Genomic DNA, 21,038 nt, shown 5'->3' with positions numbered 1-21,038 from the left:
AATTGCCCACGCAGCTCTGCCTGGAGGCTGAGTGCAGCACCTCTGTGAGGGCGAAGGAAAAAGCGGCAGCAAGTGCTCCAAGCCCCGCACGGGCCAGGAAGACGCGCTGGCCAACCTCCCAGCAAGCCCTTGCAGGGTGTTCCACTGTGGATCGACGCTTACAGAGCAGGGACTTCGACTCTGACAAGACTGGTAATGTACAGAGCGATGATGGATCGGGTCCCTCGGCAGAGCTCCTCTCTTTAAATAGAAAAGCAATGAGAGATGAATTTGCTCAGTTGTGCCAGCCCTTTTCTAGAGCCAGTAGTGAACTTTCTTCTCTTCCTCTGCCCCCCCCCCTCCATTAGGGCTAAGGATAAATACAAAAAGGCAGCCTCCTGGCCCACAAAGGCAGCCCAAAAAACTACTCAAGTGAAGAAGACCACGGATCTCCATTGAAAAGCAGGGACATCATCAGATAGCGATGAAAGAGAGGAGGGGGAATTCCTCTCAGAGGAGGAGGACGAGATTTCCATCCCTGTACAACCAGACAGACTGTTCAAAATGGAGGACTACCAGTACCTCCTCTCTAAGTCTCTGGCAGCCCTTGAAATACAAGAAAGGGGCAAAGGGAAGGAGGAAGAGAACCATAAACTGGACAAATCCTCTGTCTGATCCAAAGGGAGTAAAGAATTTTTTCCCAGAGCAAGCACACCAGAGAAGGTGTTCCCATTTCCCGAGTATTTCAAAAGACAAATGCCTTATCTTCCTATACCAATGCCTTATATCAATGAGTTGTTACAGGTCCCCAGATGGACGCTTCAGTGGCGGCATTACAGACATCGGATTGTCTTTCGGAAGGTGAACAAGGGACTGTTAAGGACAGCCTGGATAGAAAGGCAGAGATCATGTTGCGAAGAGCACATGAAGCGGCAGCTATGGCCATCAAGGCTTCCGCTACGGCCTCAATTGTGATAAGGGCATCAGTGGTGTGGGTGCGTAAAATGATGCAGCTGATCCCAGATGGCAATAAACGTTTGGTCGAAGGGGCGAACCAAATCCTCAAAGCCAGCACCTTTGCGGCGGATGCTGCGCCGAATGCCATATCCTTCTCCAGGTCATTAGCGTCAGCAGCAGTAGCCAGAAGACTCCTATGGCTTGGCAGGCCGATTTTCATTCCAAATTCCTCCTGATGGTGTACCCTCTCCAAGGAGATAAGCTCTTCAGGGACCAGCTCGACAAGATCCTGGTGGAAACAAAAGATAAAAAGAAGGGGTTACCCAGAACCCTGAGGAGGTCTTGACAGGCGCTCTTTTGGGTCGCAGCCCTTTCAGACCTATCATTCGTTACCCAGTCCACGACAGGAAGCGAAGTGTCCAGTCTGGAACCCCCCCAGACAGAGTTTTAAGAGAGGATCCTTCAGAGCACGAGCCAATCGATCCTTTCAAAGCAGAGGAGTTAGACATGACTTCGAGAACAAGGCTAACAAGTCCTGATTCACTTCAGGGGGCAGTGGAGGGGAGACTACTTCAGTTTCAGCAAGCTTAGGTCAAATCAAGAGCAGATTACTGGATCCTAGAAGTAGTCTCCAGAAGCTATTCGATAGAATTCGAATCGCGTCCACCAGATCGGTTTGTATCCTCACCCCTACGAAGAAACCACCAAAGGAAACTCATGGAAGCATACCTCCACATTCCCATCAACGCAGCGCACTGTCGCATCCTATGCTTCCACGTGAACAACAGCCATTACCAGTTCAGAGCTCTGCCTTTCAGTTTTGCCACGATGCCGAGAGTTTTCACCAAGGTACTCATCAATCCAATAGTGTGCCTGAGATAGAAAGGGATACATATCCATCTGTATCTGGACGACATCCTCATCCAAGCCAGTTCTGAAGAGAAGGCCCACAGAGACACATGGACAACCATACATTTCTTGCAAGCCCACAGCTTCCAAATAAATCTGGAAAAGTGCTCCTTGCAGCCCACTCAATCTATTCAACATATCGGGATGATAGTCGACACCAAGAAACGTCGCTTCTTTCTACCCAAAGAAAAGCTCAGAAGACCAAGAGCCTAGTCAGTTCAGTACTCCAGGGCAGATCAGTACCCCTAATGACATTCTCCAAGCTCATGGGAACGTTAGTGGAAAATGCCAAAGGCATCTACTGGGGGAGACTGCACTCCAGCGATCTTTCATTCTTGCGACCATACCAGTTCCACATCATGGCAAAATTGAACATGTCTCTCAAACTACCAAGGAAAGTCAAGGAAAGCCTACTCTGGTGGACCAAGGACAGAAATCTAGAACAGAGCAAGAGTTTCCTGAATTCCCAGGTTGTCCAAATATTCACGGATGACAGCCTATCGGGCTGGGAAGCGTCCTTGGAAGGAATCCTGATACAGGGACGATAGTCCCAGGAAGAGTCCCGCCTTCCAATCAATCTCCTTGAGTTACGAGCGATCAAGCTGGCGCTGGTAGAGTTCTCCAGTAAGATTCTGGGTCGGGATGTCCTTATTCACACAGACAACACATAAGTGAAATCCTATATCAACAAACAGGGGTGGGGGACTCGCTCCCCCCCCCCGCTCAAAGAGGCAACAAGAATCCTAACGTGGGCAGAACCTCGCCTGGCACCGATTCAGGTGGAACACATCAGAGGTTTGGACAACATCTAAGTGGATTGGTTGAGCTGACAGACCATCCTACCAGGGGAGTGGACGCTCAAGGAGGAGGTTTTTCTGGAAATTGCAAAACCACTTCGTCCAACCAATAATGGACCTCTTCACATCCCATACGAACCACCAGCTGCCCAGGTTCATGTCCGGGTATCAGCATCCTCTATGCACTGACGTCACAATGGCCTCAGGGGCTCCTATATGCCTTTCCTCCCATCCCGATCCTGCCCAAGCTCCTGAGGAAGATAAAGGAGCAGGGAGCTCTTATCATGATAGCTCCCTGGTGGCCGAGGAGACCATGGTTCTCAATGCTGCACAGGATGATGACGAACTCCCCACTTCCCTTACAAACAACACCAGACCTCTTGCACCAAGGTCTGATTCCTCATCCGCACCCAGAATGACTATGCCTGAGTGCCTGGAAGTTGAAAGGGATACACTAGACAAGCTGGGATACCTTCCTAGAGTAGTGAACACTATGTTGGCCTCCAGACGGGGATCAGCCATCAAAATATATAACACTACCTGGAAGGCCTTCGTTAGATGAGCCAGAAGGAAGAAGGTAGACCACATACATCCTCAATTGAGCGATATACTGTCGTTTTTGCAAGACAGTCTAGACTCGGGACTGAAACCTGCCATGTTGAGCAAGCAGATTGCGGCTTTAGACTCAGTCCTGACACTCATGGGCGACATTACAGTCTCTAGGCACCCGCATGTAATATGCTTCCTGAGAGGCACAACACTACTGAGTCCACCGACAATCCTTCGATTTCCTGCATGGAGACTCAATGTAGTGCGCTCGGCCCTAACTAAGAAACCATTCAAACCCGTGATGGAAATATCACTGAAATGGCTCAAAATTAAGACAATTTTCCTGGTGGCCATCACGTCTGCAAGGAGAATTTCGGAACTCAGCGCTCTATCAATAAAACCTTCTCTCTGCGTCTTCCATAGAGACAAGGTGGTTCTGCGCACGGATCCTATGTTCTTACCCAAAGTAGGGTCTAGATTTCACAGAACGCAGGAAATCAACCCACTGTCATTCTGTCCAGAGCCCAGGCACCCTAAGGAGAGTAAGTAGTAAGTAATTTATTATTACAGCACTTGGCCAGTACGTTAACCATAAAATTTAAGTGCACATTTTACAACCATTTGAAACATGAAGCATATAAGTATATACAATTTAAAAACATAATTTCCTAATATCTATCAAAATTTGTAAAAACCAGGAAGTCAGCATAGTTCTAAGCAAGCAACTGAAATGGAGGCCTAGGCTCTAATGGGCTTTAACGACCAGAGCACAAAATTTCACTATCTGGTGTAATACAGTAAAATCGGAGTTTGACAGCAGTTTCTCTAATTTTTTCTTATCCGAATGTTCAGAGATACCATCCAGAAAGGGAATAATAAATCTCATACGTGCTTCCTTATAGAAAGGGCATCTCAGGAAAACATGTTCCTGGGTTTCGACCTCCCCAAGTATGCAAGGACATAGTCTCTCATTCCAAGGAATCTTGTTAAATCTGCCATCCAGAACAGCAGAGGGTAAGGCAGAACATCTGGCCAAAGTAAGCGCTCTCCTGAGATTATTTACCTCCAGAATGGATAAATAAGAAGCAGGTGCAGAAATATATCTGTTACTAGGAGGAGCTATAAAAGCAGGAGTGCCTAGTAAGTCGGATTGTCGTTCAATATCATCTATCCTTTGCCTAACCATTTGCCTTGCTTGATCGCTTCCCATCATGAGAAGTACTTGAGGGGAAAATCCTATTGCCCTGATTTTCTGTCTAGTGGCAATCATCCACTTGGACTGAAAATCATCAGTTAAGATTAGGGGTAATAAACCACAAGGATTTAAATTTATCCTTATCCATAGGAAGATGGAATGCAGGGTGATCTTTGCTTCAACTTTCTGCATGCCAGTCTCAAGGCGAACCATTGCATTAGAAACACACTTTGGAACTTGAAGGACCGCTCTCAAAAATTTCGATTGAACTAACTCTAAAGGTGCAAAACAAGAAGTTGGTGGTCCAAGAAGTGACCCGTATAACATCTGAGTTAGTGATTTGGCCCTAAACAATTTTAAGGCTGCCGGCACAAAATATCCCCCTGAAGTGCGGAAGAACTTCAGTATACTTTGAGCAGATCTATCTCCCACACATGCTGATGCATGACTATGCGCGACCTTGGATCCTGAAGCTTGGATAATCATTCCGAGATAACGATAATGAGTAACCTGCTCAAGAATATGGCCATTTATACTCCAATTTCTACTTCGAGGTCTCTTACCGAAGGCCATCACCTTCGTCTTTTGATAATTAATGTCCAGTTTGTAGGTATTACAATAACTGGCAAATCTCTTGAGTGTTCTCCTTAAACCAATAGGAGTTCTAGAGAAAATGACCGCATCATCCGCGTACAGGAGAATGGAAATGGGACGCTGTGCCAATTTAGGCGAGTGGAGATCAGCCCCATTTAGATGGTCCACCACATCATTGAGATAAAAGTTAAAAAGAACTGGGGCTAACATACACCCCTGCCTAACTCCTTTAAAAGTGGGGATTTTATCTGTTAAATGTCCCTGACCAGTACATCTCACCCTCAATGAGGTTTGTTCATGAAGAACACGTATAAGAGCTAAGAGCCTCCTGTCTATAGTAGAGGCTTCTAATTTGTTCCAAAGAATAGATCTGGAGATGGAATCAAAGGCCGCTTTAAGATCAATAAAAGCTGCATACAGGGCCCTAAGGAGAGGGAATGGCACTGTCTGGATATGAGAAGAGCTCTGAAAACATATCTCATCAGGACAGAGAATATACGGAAAACATTACATCTTCATACGCAATGGCCCACTGAACATGGGTCAGAAGATGTCATCCGTGGCCAAAGGAAGATGCATTAGGTCTTGCATTGCAGAAGCATACAAAGTGTCTAACAAAGAGGTACCCAAGGGGATAACAGCTCATTCCTTGGTTGGTGCGGCAACCAATGCAGCATTCCAGAACCAGGCGTCAGTCGAGGAAGTGTGCAAGGCCACTACTTGGTCTTCAGTATCCACATTCATGCAACATTACAAGTTAGATTTCTACGACTCAGCGGACGCTGCCTTCGCAAGAAGGGTGTTGCAGCACGTATTACAAGATGAAGACCATAACCCACTCTGTGAAAAATAACTGCTTTGGGAGCACCCAAGATGTCCTCCACTTCAGAGGGAGAACGGACCTTTGGACACTTACCGTGAAGGGTCCTTCTCCTCGGAGGAACAGAGGACATCTTGCCCTCCCAGGTACTTCGTCTTCCTTTTCTTCTGATTACTAGTTCTATAGTTCTAGTTTACAATTCTTCCTCTCATAGAGTTGTTTGTTAAAAAAAAAATTATGCATATATAAGAGACTGCTTCGTGGAGTCACCTTGAACTGAAAGAGAGGGTGACCCACACACCAATAGGAAGAGGAAGAAATAATCAACTTCCTGCCTCCCTGATTGGATGGTGGGAATCACCCAAGATGTCCTCCATTCCTCAGAGAAGGACCCTTCATGGTAAGTGTCCAAAGGTCCGATCTCTGAAAGCTGGGAAAGAGGCTCTGATCCAGTTAAGACAGATCAGAGAATCCCAGATTTAGTCATCCGTTATTCCCTATGTGGAAAACTATCTGAGGATTAGGGAGCATTTTTCAAGCAAACTCCACCAAATTTGTAGGGAACCTATTTCTGACTGTCTTCTAAAGACCTCAAGTTTCAGGAAGGTTGGACCCCGAGGATCAATTCTGTGAACCCCTGAAGAAGGTGCCTCCCAGCCACTCCCTATTGTTTCCTATGGGAGAAACATTTCCAAGCAGACACTCAGGCAGAAGCACACAGGGGCAAGGCTGCCACTGGCCAGAGGAAAATAGTAAAAAGTCCATTAGCACCTTTAAGACTAATCAACTTTATAGTAGCATAAGCTTTTGAGAACCACAGCTCTCTTCATCAGATGCCAGAGGCACACGCCCCAATGCAAGCTCAGCCCAGAGAAAGCCCAACAGAACCAAATTGAAGTCATTCCCCCCCCCCCAACCCAAATACCCCCTGGACAAGCTGACCAGCCACTCCCTATTGTTTCCTATGGGGAAAACATTTCCAAGCAGGCTCTCAAGCAGAAACACACAGAGGCAAGCCTGCCAGGGGCCAAAGGATCACTCCCAGATGCAAGAGGAAGCCCAGCAGTACCAAGCTGAAGGAAAGGGAATGGATGGAATCCCCCCCAGAACCAAAGTGAATCAAGGGGACCAACTTCAAACCAGAGAATCATGTCAAACCAAAGAATTTCACCCTAACCAAACTGAATCAAGGGACGCTTGCAACTTAACCCAACTGGCCCAGTGCCACTCACAGAAGCCAGGCAGACAAGGAGAGCTCCTGCACAGACTGGCCACTCCCTCTCCCCTCCCTGCCTCACTCCCTCTCCCTCCTGCCTCTGCCTCACTCTCTCTTCCCCTTCCCCTCCCCTCTCAAAAAAAGATGGGGAGAAGCCCAGGAAGGAGCCAGACAGAGGCTGAAGCAATGTTTCCTGAATGTACCTGGATCTGATTTGATTTGGGAAAGCCAGATTTAGCCAGATCTGCAAAATTCTGGCTTTCCCCCTGAATCTCAGGTCTGGATTGCATACCCCTAGGGGATACCCTTCCCACTTTGGAGTGCTTCTCATTGACTTCCTCCTTCGTTGAGAAGGGTCAAAATATATTATATTTTTGCATCTCCCTAAAGGGGCAGTTAAGGCTCACAAAAGAGGGCCCAGAAGTTCAGAAAGAAGTCTGCCGTAAGAGCCAACTGATAGAAGGCAGATATCACAGTCGAAGTTGAGAGTCAGCTCACCAACAGTAATACATCCAGATGACACCCCAGGCAGGACCAGCACATCTGATGGCATTAAGCAGTCAAAAGCAAGCAAGACCTTGAGACCGCATCCCCAGTGCCCTGGTGCCACGGCAGTATTAGGTGTCTGTAGAGGTCAATGAGAAAGTATGGTGGAATAAGACCGAGGAGGCAACCTAGGTACTGCCAGTGAAAAGACACGAGCCGTTTTGAGCCAGAAGACTGGAGAGGAGAGCAATGTATCCTCAGATGCATCGCAGCCTCAGATCTGCAGCCTACCCCAGCTGTTTTGGTTTAGGGGGGAAGAAGCATGGAACTCCATTCAGTATGTGTTTTTGGCCCCTCTCGTCTCATGCTTGTAACTCAACCATGTTTTTGTTTTAATTTACATCCTGCCTTTCTTCCATTTGAACACAAGCCAGGTTAGAATACAGTCATCACCCATTTATTTAAGGTATACACTGCTTATGTGAAAAAGGTTTTAAAAATAGCCATTCACTACCTGGGGTGCACTGAATTTTTCTCCAGACCTCACTCCATTAACTGGTAGTGTCTTACTTTCTTATCGTTAGTGTGAGTACTGCTGTGTCAAAACCCGGTGAGTCTTAACACGCAAGTAGCACACTCTTGATACCGCTTCAGAGGCTGGAGGCCAGTGCAGGTTGGTTTGTGGCAGGGTGAAGAGGGCAGGGGAAGGATGCGGAGTGGGTTGAGGGAGAGGAGCAGGAGTGGCCAGAACTGAACGTTCATGGAACGGGGACCTGCGTTTTGCTTTCACCAAACAGCTGCATTTACTTAAAAAAAATACATATATATCCCATCGCTTTTACAAAGTACACCTTTCTTGGTGACATTAACATAATTGGACGAGACTATAATTAGACGTTACTGTCCTGTGTTAATTATTGATTGTGTTCTGAAAGTAAGCGTGAAAGCCTGCTTCCCTTTGAAATGGCCATTTAGCTGTCGTTGATCTGGAGCAGGAGTGGGGAGCTGAAATAGCTCCTGGCTGGCCGGCGGATTCCACTCACAGCAATTGCTTGCGTAGGGGGGGGGGGGGACTGATTAGACTCTGCTGCGAGCGGAGTGTCTGGGGCTTGAAAGGTGAGAGTGTCCTTGAGTGCAGGACTGGCAGTGGCGAGATATGCTTGAGTATATTTATTTTTTGCCTTCATTTATTCTAAATCATGTGATCAGCTCGATGGCCCAGCCGCACACAGATGCATATTTTTATTCGTTTAATTTTTACAGTTCTTTGTGGGGGGTGGGGGGTGTTTCCAGGCTCAGTTTGAGCTTGGACTTACCCCCAGGATGTGCCTTCGGTGCTAGGGGTCAGCAGCAGGCACGGCCATAGTACATATGAGTAGGTGATATATATTGTAGGGACACTCCAGAATGTGGGAGCTAATAATTTTTACCTTTGATCTTGTGAGAAGAAGAATGTTGTCACGTTTTATGCTGGTCTAGGACCACTTTAATAAAGATTGATTGATTGACTAACAAACTAAATACAGGGCAAAGGAGGTTTTCACTTACCCATCTAACCTCTGTCTCCCCTCCCAGTGCTCCTCAATATCCATTGTTAGTTTTTTTCTAAAATCAGACCGTATCTACATATAAACAAATGAGTGGCTGTTCGCTTCTATGAGAAAGCCTCAGATGGTTCACATGAGGATGCCTCCCCCCCCCACCCCCCCACACACACACTTGGCAGAACTCTGCTACCGAGGTGGTTTGGTAGCAGAGCAGTAGATAAGATAAGCAGCAGAGTTTAAATCTTGATATGCTCCAGGTTAAATTGTGAAAAAGCAGTATGTTCAAGGAGTCTGTGTGCTGGTTAATGTGGTGCCTCATAATAACCTGAAACAGACATGTGCCTGGAGAACGTTCACATGTGGTCAGAAACCTGGAGGGAGACTGTCCTCCTTGCCGTCCCCATTCAACCCCCGAGGTGCCCTTGGAGGTCTGGAAAAGCTGGAAGGCCAGAGTTGTGTATTCCTCAAGGATCCCTGAACTAGGCAGACTCCCTCTTTAAGCAGCAGCCGTGCCTTCGAGCAAGTACAGTGTGCTGTGCCCTCACTCCGCCCTGAGCCCTCGTTCTTCTGGAAATGTTGGGAAGGCCTTCCAGGTAGTGCAGAATGACTTGCAGTCAGGCTCATGAATTTGGGAACTCTCCTTTTAGAAGTGAAACACTAATTTTTGCATGATTTATTTTCTTCTTTAAATATGTATTTATTTAATTCATTTATACCCCACTTTTCTTCCCATTGGAGGCCCAAAACAGCTTACGTTGTTCTCTCCCCTGATTGTATCCTCACAACAACCTTGTGAGGTAGGTTTCCTCCATTCCTGATTTTCAAGCAGTCCTCGAGGTCTGGATCTGTGTGTTTTAAGGTTCTGGTAAGCTGTGATAATACATTCCAGCTGAGCCAAAGGTGGGCAGAAGTAAGACCCTTCTCTTTCCATGGTTTAGAAGCACATTTTGCCTGCTCGTTCAAATGTGGCACTTCTCGCACAGTCATTAAATCAAGACCAAGGCACAAAAAAAATACCCTCCCACATAACAATAGGTACGGGATGTGATAATATCCATAATTATCTTAATCTGCAAGTTTTTAACAAATTAGAGAAACCAAACAATTTATTTTATTCAACCTACGGCATTGTTTATGGAAATGTCCTTGAAATTGACTGTACTAATCTCACACTGTGTAATCCGCTTTGAGTCTCAGTGAGAAAGGCGGACTATAAAGGACATAAAAATAAAATAATAAATGTATGGCCAAACCATAAAGTTCTCTTCCTATTTCCTTACTTAGACCTGCATGGATGATTATAGAGGATGGGGGCTATGAAGTCTGCGTGCGAGTGGTGTCAGAACTGATGGAGAAAATGTTCCTCAATATCCCAGTGGACTGGCTGAGCAAGACCGTAGGTAAGGCACAGGGAATAGTTTTGGGCAGACGCAACAACTGGCCGTGGGCTTAGGGCCACTTAGCTTGCCGTTGTGTAAACTGGAAGCTGTCTCAGATCTTTATTTAAAATCCTCACCAAACATTAAAGAGAGAGCATAATTAGTGGAGCTTATACCCATGTGGCACATAACTTCTGCTATAGGTTTTAGGGCCCTCCAATGGAAAGACCACCAGTGACTCCCCCTGCCCCTGGGGGCTTTTGTGCACCTCGCAGGGCGGAGTTTATATCTCTTTAAGGTCCACTAGTGACAGCAGTTCCACAGAAGGGCTAAATTTACCACCTCCAGGACCCCTCTCTACACACAAAAAAATGGGGGATCAGTGCAGAGATCGTGTGATGTTGCCTGCTGATGGGCCAGGCCCCTATCCCAGGGGGTGTGCTGTGCCTTGGTTGCTTCCTGACCGTGCCAACTTGACTTCAGAACACAAGCAAACAGAGACTTTCAGAGAACAGTTTAACAGAACTTGGAGAATGTAGCTAGGGGTGTATGATCCTGATCTGGGAACCAGGTAAAAAAAACAGATTTTTGCCATTCTGGCTAAATCCAGCTTTCCCAGATCAAGTTAGAGAATAGAATCCCCCCCCCCAAACTAAAGTGAATTAAAGGGACAAACATCATACCAAAGAAACATGTCAAAACAGAATTCCACCCAAACCAAACGGAAGCAAGGTACACTTAGCCCAGCTGAGCCAGTGTCATTCGCAGACAAGGAGAGCTCCTGTATGGATTGACCACTCACTCCCCCCCCCTCTTGGTAAAAAAACATGGGAGAAGACAGGGAAGCAGCCAGCCCGGAGGCTGAAGCCCCATTTCCCAGATTTACCCAAATTTATCCGGAGATCTTGATTTGGGGTTTGGATTGGATCTGGGATTCCCTTGCTTCAGTTTGGTTCTGCTGGGCTTCCTCTGGGTTGAGCTTGCCTTTGGGCGTGTGCCTCTGGCCAGTGGCAGCCTTGCCCCTGTGTGCTTCTGCCTGAGAAACTGCTTGGAACTGTTTTCTCTATAAGAAACAATGGAGAGTGGCTGGGGGGGGCACCTTCAGGGGCCTGGTGCCCAACCTTCCTAAAACTTGGGTCGGGGCGGGGGGGGGGTCTTCAAAATTCGGCCAGGAGTAGATTCCCTGCAAGTTTGGTGGAGTTTGCTTGAAAAATGCCCTCCAGCCCCTGGCTAGCCCCCAGATAGTTTTCCCCATAGTAGGAAATAATGACCGGATAAATCTGGGTTTCTCTATTCTCGACCAACCAGATCAGAGACTCTCCTGGATTCAGGGATCCCGGATATTGGGGGTGGGGGTGGTATTCCTTGAAACTGGGCTCTAGATTCCCCTGATTTTTTTTTCTTCATGCCACCCCTTAATGTAGCATAGAGTTACTTCCTGGTTCCAGTCTGCCCCCAATTGTCCGCATATTGTGTAATCGCACAGATAGGGCTATCTAGAACACAGCAATGGTGGTACGCACTGTCTTACAACTTCCTGAGAACGCATTTGGAGCTCTGATCATTTTAAATGCGTTGTGGGGGTGCTGCAGTTCACAGGAACTTAAATACCAGAGGATGTGGAAGGGGGAGGACACGCCAGTGTTGCAGTGAGGCATGTCGGACTTCAGTAGAAGGATCTTCCGCTTTTATTCTGCTTCAGCATGACATCTCTTTGACTATCAGGATTTCCACCATGGAGGCACAGCTTAAGGATGGTTTCTTAGCCAAGTGCTGTATTGACTTCATGTATTTGAGGGGCATTGTATAGCCATTGTTTCTCTTCTTATTGTAGGAAGAGCACAGCAGTTCTGCACGCTGTGCCTCCCCACTTATGGGGTTCCCCTCGGTGGGGGACAGGAGCCTATGGGCTATGAGCCCCAGAGGACGCTTCGATCCAGCGACAAACAGCTGTTAATGGTCCCTGGCCCCAGGGAGGCCCGCCTAACGTCAACCAGGGCTGGGGCCTTTTTGGTCCTGGCTCCAACCTGGTGGAACGCTCTAAAGAGACTAGGGCCCAGCCGGATTTATTATCCTTCTGCCCAGCCTGCAAGACAGAGCTGTTCCGCCAGGCATATGGTTGATGCTGGTTGGGCCTCCCCACCGGCTGATTACAGGAAAAATACCCCCCCTACCCACCCAGCCTGTTAAATACTTTGGAGATGGTTGGGTGGTGGTTATTGGAGAAGTCTGCTGCTGTGTGTTTTAAATATTTAAGTGGTTTAAAAGTTATATATATTTTAAATTACTGTACTGATTGTAATCCGCCCTGAGCCTGCTGATGCGGGGAGGGCGGAATATAAATTGAATTAAATAAATAAATAAATAAAATAGTGTAAAAGGCAGGCTCTGCTTCCCCTGGAAACAAACCAAGGAGAACTAGAGGCTCTGCTTCCACCCCCTGCCATAGCTACGCCACCTGTTCCAAAGGCTTGTGCTGGTCTCGGATGGCCCCGTGCCGGCTGCGGAGTGCAGCACGAGGTTCGTAGAAAGGGAAGGCGTTGGGGAGGGGACAGCATTCCTGCTTAGGATTTTCATACGTTTATCTGAGGAGAGAAGAGCTTCCCTTTAGCACACGGCAGAAAGGTGTCCTGACGTCGGCTGCGTTATTCCTCATTCCTTGCAGAGCCTTTCTTGGATACGACCTACAGCATGATTATAGCAGACCTGTGCCATTCCCTGGTCACAGACACTAAAGCATCCTATCTTTTGGAAATGAGGAGTCAGTTTGTTCTGGACGAGAACAGCTGTGCGTTGGAGAAGAACTTCCATCTGCTGGGCTTGCACAGCGATCTCTCGGGCGAGAGCTCCTAAACGAGGCAGCTGCCTCCAAGAGGGAAAGAAAAGCCCCAGAACATTTTTTGAAGAAATGAATTAAATAGAACTTCTGTTTCCCTAGTGAGATGCATCATGTCTTAGAGGTTTTATATTTTTATTAGTGGCCTTTATAGTATTTATGTATAGTGATTATGGAAAATCTCAGCAAGTATTAATAAAATGAGTTTTTTTAACCAGAAATTCTCTCTTCCATCCTTTAGACGTCAGAAATTTCCCAAAGATCAATTAATGACGTATTTGAAAACCGCTGCTAATATTTTTAGCATCGTGCATACAAACAGTGCCATCTTGAGTGGGGGGGTGGGGGTGAAAAGCGCTCAGGGAGCAGACTAAGGTTACACTGCCATAACTCAGACTTATGTGGGTGTAACACACACCCCACACACACACTGCTGGCAGCTAGGCCACACGCACCACCATCACGGCCTGCTGGCAGCGGCCACAGTTGACGGCTGGCTGGAGGCATAAGTGCAGTGCAAGTTCCCGCAGCGGCACCAGGGGGGCAGGGGGGCCGTAAGTCAGTTGGCTCCCAAAGCTGCTCCAGGATGGCAACGCCCCCTGCAGCAGTGGAAAGTTACACCACGAAAAAGGCAGCGTAGCCCGTAGGCGCCCATTGAACGGGAAAACTCAGCTCCCCCCAGTGCCCAGCCCCGCCCATGCTGTCCGGCAGAGTATAGGATGGCAACAACTGTGGGCACCAATCTGTATGTGCCCCCATGGTGACCAAGCCCCCTTCTGCGTGCCCAAACAGCTCCCCGTGTGCCCTATACATCTTCCGGGTGGGGTGACCATGAACCCAGGTAAGTAGGGAGGCGGCCGGAGGGTCTGTCCAGTAGCCCCCTGCTGTGAGGACTTAGAGCGTGAGGCGGGAGAGGGTGCTCACGGTGGTGGGGCATGAGCGCACTGGGGGGACTTTGAGGAATCGGAGTACTTTGTGCTCACTCAAAGGAAGAAGAGCTAAGTCTGGGATGTATGACTGACAAGTACTACCCAAGTTTCCTTGCAGGTTATCTGACTCCTGAGTCCTGGCTCCGGAAGGGGTGAGGGAGCACTGACAGGTAAGGAGCTGGGGCAGCGGCTCCCCAGCTTGCTTGTTTGCACCAGCTCCCCCCTCCCCTCCCCCACACTCTCCCAAGCACCAGCCTCTGCAGGTGAGGCTTGCTGGTGGGAGGACAGCGGCGGCAGCCCCTGCCTATCATGGAGGCCGTTGCCCATAGAACAGACCTCAACACAGTCATTCGGGGGGGGGGGTTCCAGTTTCTCATTTGGGGGCTGTGTTCAGACTCCGCCAGCCAGCCAGCCAGCCCCCCCCAGCAGAGGAGGAAGTGCGACCGCAGGTCAGGGTGCCTGGGTGTTCGTAACTCCCTGTTGGTGGTGGTGGCCCCTCGACTGCCTCCCTCAGTATCAGACCATCCGGATGCAGATGAGGAGTATTCATCTGAGTACTCATGCTGAGGGGCATGCACCATCTGCTTGCGTGCTGCTCCTTGTAAAAATGGAGCTGCCGCTCCGAACCGTGGGCGCCCTCCCAGAACGCGGCAGGCTGGGCTGGGGCTCGGACAGGGCCAGGTCCCTTGCCCCACATGGGTCTGTCCCCCTTTCAGGCAGGTGGCGGCCAGTCAGGAAGGCCAAGGAGCATGGCTGTTCCAGTCCCCGGTGATCCTCTTTGACTGCCATTCAGGTCCAGCCCAGGGAGCCGTCGCCAAGGCAGCCGGCATCTCAGCCTCGCTCCTGTGAGGGCAGCAGGAGGAACGGATCTCATGGCTCCAGCTGCTGAGCAAACTGCCTTTGCTGCTTTCCCAGCTGAGGGACGTTGGCAAGACGTGTGTCCAGGCAGCCCCCTCGCTTTTTGCTGTTCAATAAAATGTGTGTTCAAGAACAACTAACTGCCTGCCTGTTTGCTTCCCTGTGATGACGTGGGTCCTCCTCCCCAGCTCCCCATAGGCAGGTCTTCTCACACATCCTGGCAACTGATTCCTGACTCAGGGCTGGGGTGGATGGGGTGGGGCCAAGGCAGATCCCGAAGCCTCCGTGCCTTGGCATCGCTGTGCTACCAGAAGGAGCAGGTGTCCAGTGGCACATTGGGGCCCCGTCCAGCTTCCCTGCCCCCTTCCCCCCCTCAATGTAATTGCAGGCAGTGTGTGGTGGGGGGCACCACTGAGGACTCTGTCTCTGAAGGACAGAGCTGCTGACGTCTGATAAGACGGGCAGATGACCACTGCCTGCGAGGGGACAGGTTGTTGGCAGGAGGTGGGAAATGTGGAGTGAGATCTTGGGATTTCTGGGGCTCCTCCCCTGCAATGGCAGACCACCCTCCCTCTCGCTTTTTGTGGAGGGAGGGATGGACTTGGGGAATCTGGTATGGGGGATGGACGATAGCCCCCGGAGCAATTTCTCTGGTCCCACAAATCGTTCCACTCTGGGGGGCGTCATTCCGGGACCAGAGCATGGCTCTCAAGGTCCAGCCCACATTCTCCTTGCGTATTTGTGATGCAGTGATGTGTTCAAACGGAGCCACTGCCAGTCCGTAAGCACTTGTCGCTCCCATCACATCCAGTGGGCCTTCCAGCCTCAATTGTGGTTTCCAATGGGCATTCGTGTCACTCAGTACAGAACCTGCCCCCCACCTGCCCCTAAGGAGCTGCCTCTCCAGGACTACTGGGGGGCTGATCTCGCGTGCTGCAGGCTGCAAATGTGGCCCTCACCAGGTCCTGCCGCCTTTCTGGGCTCCCTTTTCTGGGAGGGGGTGCATGTTCCTTGGGGCAGCAGCAGCGGTGGGGGTCAAATTTGCAAGCAACTGGTGTTTCCTCCACTAGCCTGCCTCTTGTTGGGAACGGGGGTTGGACAAGCGGGTGAGCAAGTGCCCGGGGCGGGGCTCATCTCAGGGCAGGCGCCTCTGTTGGGGGGCAGCAAGCCCAGTTGTAGAGATCTCTCCCTGCCCTGTCCAGCTGCTCTCTGCGGGGCGAGGGCATGGCAGCTGGGGATGGGAAACGAGGCCTGGGACTGGCTACGCCTTCCCCCGCCACTCAAGACGCTGTCAGCTGCTGCTGCCCTGCAATTGGTCGGTCCTGGCAGCACTGCCTGGGCCTTCACTCCTGGCTGCGCCTTGTCAGGCTCGGCTTGCTGGCCCAACTCTCCCGCAAAAGTCCTTAGGGAGCGGACGAGTGGCACTGCAGTTGCACGGGCATGCAGCCACCGGCGCCGGACGGGGCCTTTGGACTGGGCCGTCCGTCTCCTCTGGCTCTACCGGTTCCACCTTTTGGTGTCAATCTCTATCTTAGTATAATTTTACTGAGATTTTCAATGTTTACTTTGAAAAGTGGACATAAAAAGTTCCCAAACACATTGTGAAATACAAGTGCCAGAATTCTGATCATTTTTCCCTGAAGAGTCTTTCATCTGGTACCTGCTCACTGCGGCTCTTAGCTATTTTATTAGCAAATCAAATAATGCCATTGACTCTCACCAACGGGTTTGTACCAGAAATATGCCCTTCTTGGATGAGAGTTAAGGGCCATTACAGAAGCGCGTACATATTCCAAAGCAAACATTCTGTTTCTGTGGTAACTTAATTCAAACCAAGGAAGAGAGCGTCTTAATTTTGTTTAGTTAATAGAAGGAAGGGAAATCTGGTAAATAAACGGATGCAAGAAACACCAAATGCACTTAGTAAGCTTCCTTCTTCGGAGAAGACGACAGGGCCAGCGTTCCTGACACTGCAAAATGAGGCCCAGAGTTGTGACTGTATCTCATGACAGCTTAATAGTAGAGTCCAGTAGCACCTTTAAGACTAACGAACATTATTGTAGCATAAGCTTTCGAGAACCACAGCTTTCTTCGTCAGATGCATCTTAGGAAGAGAGCTGTGGTTCTCAAAAGCTGACGATGCATCTGACAAAGAGCTGTGGTTCTCGAAAGCTTATACTACAATAAAGTTGGTTAGTCTTAAAGGTGCTACTGGACTCTTTGTGGCTACAGACTAACACAGCTATCTCCTCTGGATTTCTGACAGCTTTAGTTTTCTTTAAAGCAGGATTAGGATAACAATGCTGAGATAGAGGGTTCTTAACTCTACCGCTGTGCAAAGTTCCCTGGATAGAAATCCCCCTCCTGAGTGGCTGTTAGCCCCAGTAGGTTGCCAGTGGGATAACTTCGAACTAAGTCATCCTGGATCTTGTTCAGGGCCATCACAGGAGCACTCCATTAATTGTCTGTATGCACTTTCACTCATGACGGGCCCAGTGATTCTCATTACGTGCATTGGTGGAATTCCTCGGCAAGGAGGGAGCAATAGAGCCCACAGGTGTGTCTGCCCTTTCAGTTTTGCATTTTGAATGCACCGCAAATAGCGTATGCTGTTGACGTTTTATTCCATATGGGCATAATCACTGGATCAAACCACACCTAGTTCAAAAGTGAATGGCCAGACCCCTCTGTTGCTTTGATCCTGGCAGCTGGTAGACAAAGCTATGCTGCCTCTGGCCATGGAAGATCCATTTAACTCAAGGCCATGAAAACCCCACCAGGGGTCACCATAAGTCAACTCTGACTTGAGGGCACCACACACACAGTGATCATCACCCAGTAGTTGTTGTGCCTGTGACTACTGGTTGGGAGACAACCTGGGTTAAGCTTGGCTTTTCCCTTCCACTGAACTGGTTTTGCTCTGGATTCTCCTGAGCTGAAGGAGACAAGGAAATGCCACCACTTACGGCAGTGTGTGGCACCTGCTTATCTATTGCTCTGAGTATCTGACCCGGTATTTTAGCCGTCTAAGTTGTTTCCTGGTTACACAAGGGATTTTTCCTTTTCTCATTTGATGAGAAGAGGACGTCGGATGCTTGGGCACTCCTTCTCCCACAATCTCTGGAGGCAGGATATTCGGTCATTCCGTTCCCACCTCTGAAGAGGGGTGGGGGCTCCTTTCTCCACTTATTTTCCTGCCTCCTTGCACGTGCAGGACTCTGCTGGGGCTCTGACTGTCTTTTGGCCCTTTTTTTCTGTCCAGAGCTCCTTAGGTCAAGGCTATATAGCCTTCCAAAAGGATGTGGTGGTTCTCCGACTGGACCCCTCGTTCATCCCAGAGGTGAATTCAGAGTTCCCCAGGTGTGAGAAGATACACATTTCATCTTTCTGCATCAATCCGTCACGTGCCAAGGAGACGAGCTGGCATACCTTGGATGTGCGAAGGGTCTTACGTATCTACATTCTACGCACAGCTTCAATCCAGAGATCAAATGCTCTGGTTGTTGTGGGTTTTCCGGGCTGTATTGCCGTGGTCTTGGCATTGTAGTTCCTGACGTTTCGCCAGCAGCTGTGGCTGGCATCTTCAGAGGTGTAGCACCAAAAGACGTCAGGAACTACAATGCCAAGACCACGGCAATACACCCCCGGAAAACCCACAACAACCATCGTTCTCCAGCCGTGAAAGCCTTCGACAATATATCAAATGCTCTGTTTGTGGCATGCCATCCAGTAGCCAAGGGTAGGAAGGCGTCCAAAGCGTCTCTCAGCAGGTGGCTGAAAGAGTGCGACATCTTGGCTTATACTTCTCAAGGGCTTAAGCCTACATGCAACAGTGCAAACTCTGATAATGAAGGCATGCAAATTTTCCTAAAACTGTCGTGGGAATCTCTTAAGAGGGGAGGGAGAACACATTACTGAGATGAAATTCCTGACTGGCACATAAAGGTTTGCAGGTGGGCGACACCTGCACTAGGAATGCAACCGTATCCCAGATATTGCAGTGCTGCTTCTTTGTATTTTTTTCCATGTTGACCCCTTCAGTCTACTGAAGAGGAAACTGAGGGTCAGGTCCTGTCATGTTCTCTCAAGAAAGCTCTAATCCGGGCACAGTGAGTTAATTAATGTGGCATCCTGTTGAAGGAAGCCTGTGCTATTTCAACTAAGCATTTTTTTTAATTCTCTCCCTAGCTGTTTGTTGATCTTTCCAGTAATTTAAAAGGTCTTGGGTACAAATCCGAAATGAGCTGCTGAAATTGAATTATCTTTTCAGAGTTTGTTTATATAGTCCAGCATGTTACTTGTGAACTGTAAGAAAAAGTCATACCTCAAGTCTACCATCTGAATTTATTTTGACATAAAAACCTTAGACTTGAACATAACTTTCTTTCTTACTCTACACTTCTGACCTATAGGTCTTAAATAGTGTTTTTCAAACATAACTAAAAATATGAGGAAAAAGGAAGAAGGCCAGAGAGGGTTAGTACATAAACTGCAAAAAGGCTGATTTCTTATAAGTTGCATACATTCTCATGGCCTGAATTTGGCTAAAATGAGTAAATTTTCCACTCTTGAGTCTGTTAGCAATTTAGGAACAAAAATATCTAGTGTAGACTCTGTCCAGTGTAATGTCAGGGGTTTGATCCATTTCTGTCTCTCCTTGTTGTACCAGGGACATTCAAATAAAAAACGGGTTACAGATTCGATAGCACCCAGACCGCAGCCACAATATGCATTTGCAAAAGGTATATCCAAAATGCAGCCTTCAGAGACTGCAGAAGGTAGTGCATTCAGTCTTGCAAGCAAAATTGCTCAGGTGCATTTTGGAACTGTTAAGCCAAACATTGGAATTGTAAAACATGGAGGGATCCCCTTAAAGAGGGAAGACCCAAATCCTCAACAGATGGTGCTGTTTGCGTCTGTCTTCATAATTAATTCCTTGATGGTTTTACAAGCTGAAGGCCATCCTAGAGCAGTGATTACACCCTCTGAACGTTGTATAATATTCAGTTTTCCTTCTATTGCTTGGCTCCATGCACTCATGTAAAACAGTACGCTATTGGTCTCTGAGAAAAATATTTTGAGCTTCATGTTCAGAGGCAGAATCCAAGCTCTGGCTTCAACAGAATGCTGGCCCAATCCTAATCTGAAGGCAGTACTTGCCACATACTTCAGTATTCCACGTATCTGGTGTAAAAACTGTATTAGTGGTCGATCTGTGGTTTCATCTATTTTATGAATCTACACTGCTGCTCTGTACAGTATTTAGGGCATCACTTTGGTGTTAAAAACTGTAATTGCAGCTGTAAGGTATTGTCAGGGCTTTTTTTCAGCTGGAATGCAGTGGAACGGAGTTCCTGAACCTCTTGAAAAAGGTCACATGGCCGGTGGCCCCGCCCCCTGATCTCCAGACAGAGGGGAGTTTAGATTGCCCTCCATGCCACAGCGTGGGAAAATCCTCATTTTCGTTGAGGGTGATTTAAACTTTTAAAAACTCCCCCCTTGTTCCCGCTGACCCAAAGCGACATCATTGGCCTTAGGAGCATGTGTGCACTTTGCATGCACACAAGTGGTACCAGGGGCACCACCTCCCACCAAGAGTTGCCCCCTGTGCTGGCAACCCACTGAGTTCCACCACCACTTCTGCAAGAAAAAAAGCCCTGGGTATTGTTCACCTTTTCTATAGAAAAATCGCTTTATTGCTGCCCCGAGATACAATAATATAAAATAATAGGGACTTTGGAGGAAATATTTCAACTTTTTTCTTCTTTATGGACACATTTGCTTGTACGTACATATATCCACACAGCCTTCTCTCCTGTATGTTTGTTTAATGGAGGATACACCATACACACGCATTACAAAAATAACACAAAGACCTCAAAGCAACAGAGATTTGGGCAGCCTTGAGCCCATTCACTTCAATGTGCTTATGGTGCCTAAAGCTGTGTCAGAAAGCTCACATTAATCAGTCAAACTGAGACTGACCC

At 48.3% G+C, this 21,038-nt stretch overlaps 1 protein-coding gene across 2 annotated transcripts in view; it reads left to right on the top strand.

Annotated features, from left to right (window-relative positions):
• SHLD2 (shieldin complex subunit 2) overlaps window positions 1-13,478 on the top strand; it is a 68,558-nt gene extending 55,080 nt beyond the window's left edge. For both annotated transcript variants that reach the window (XM_054983348.1, XM_054983347.1), the window contains exons 8-9: window positions 10,334-10,449; window positions 13,094-13,478. In XM_054983348.1, the coding sequence (XP_054839323.1) occupies window positions 10,334-10,449; window positions 13,094-13,281 (304 nt within the window). In that variant the 3' untranslated portion in view covers window positions 13,282-13,478. The remainder of the gene's footprint in view (window positions 1-10,333; window positions 10,450-13,093) is intronic.
• The last annotated feature ends 7,560 nt before the right edge of the window (window positions 13,479-21,038 follow it).

This window comes from Eublepharis macularius, chromosome 6, assembly GCF_028583425.1.
Source record: "Eublepharis macularius isolate TG4126 chromosome 6, MPM_Emac_v1.0, whole genome shotgun sequence".
NCBI lineage: Eukaryota > Metazoa > Chordata > Lepidosauria > Squamata > Eublepharidae > Eublepharis > Eublepharis macularius.
Note: the sequence above shows the minus strand (reverse complement) of the source record. Positions and strands in the feature narration are given on the sequence as shown.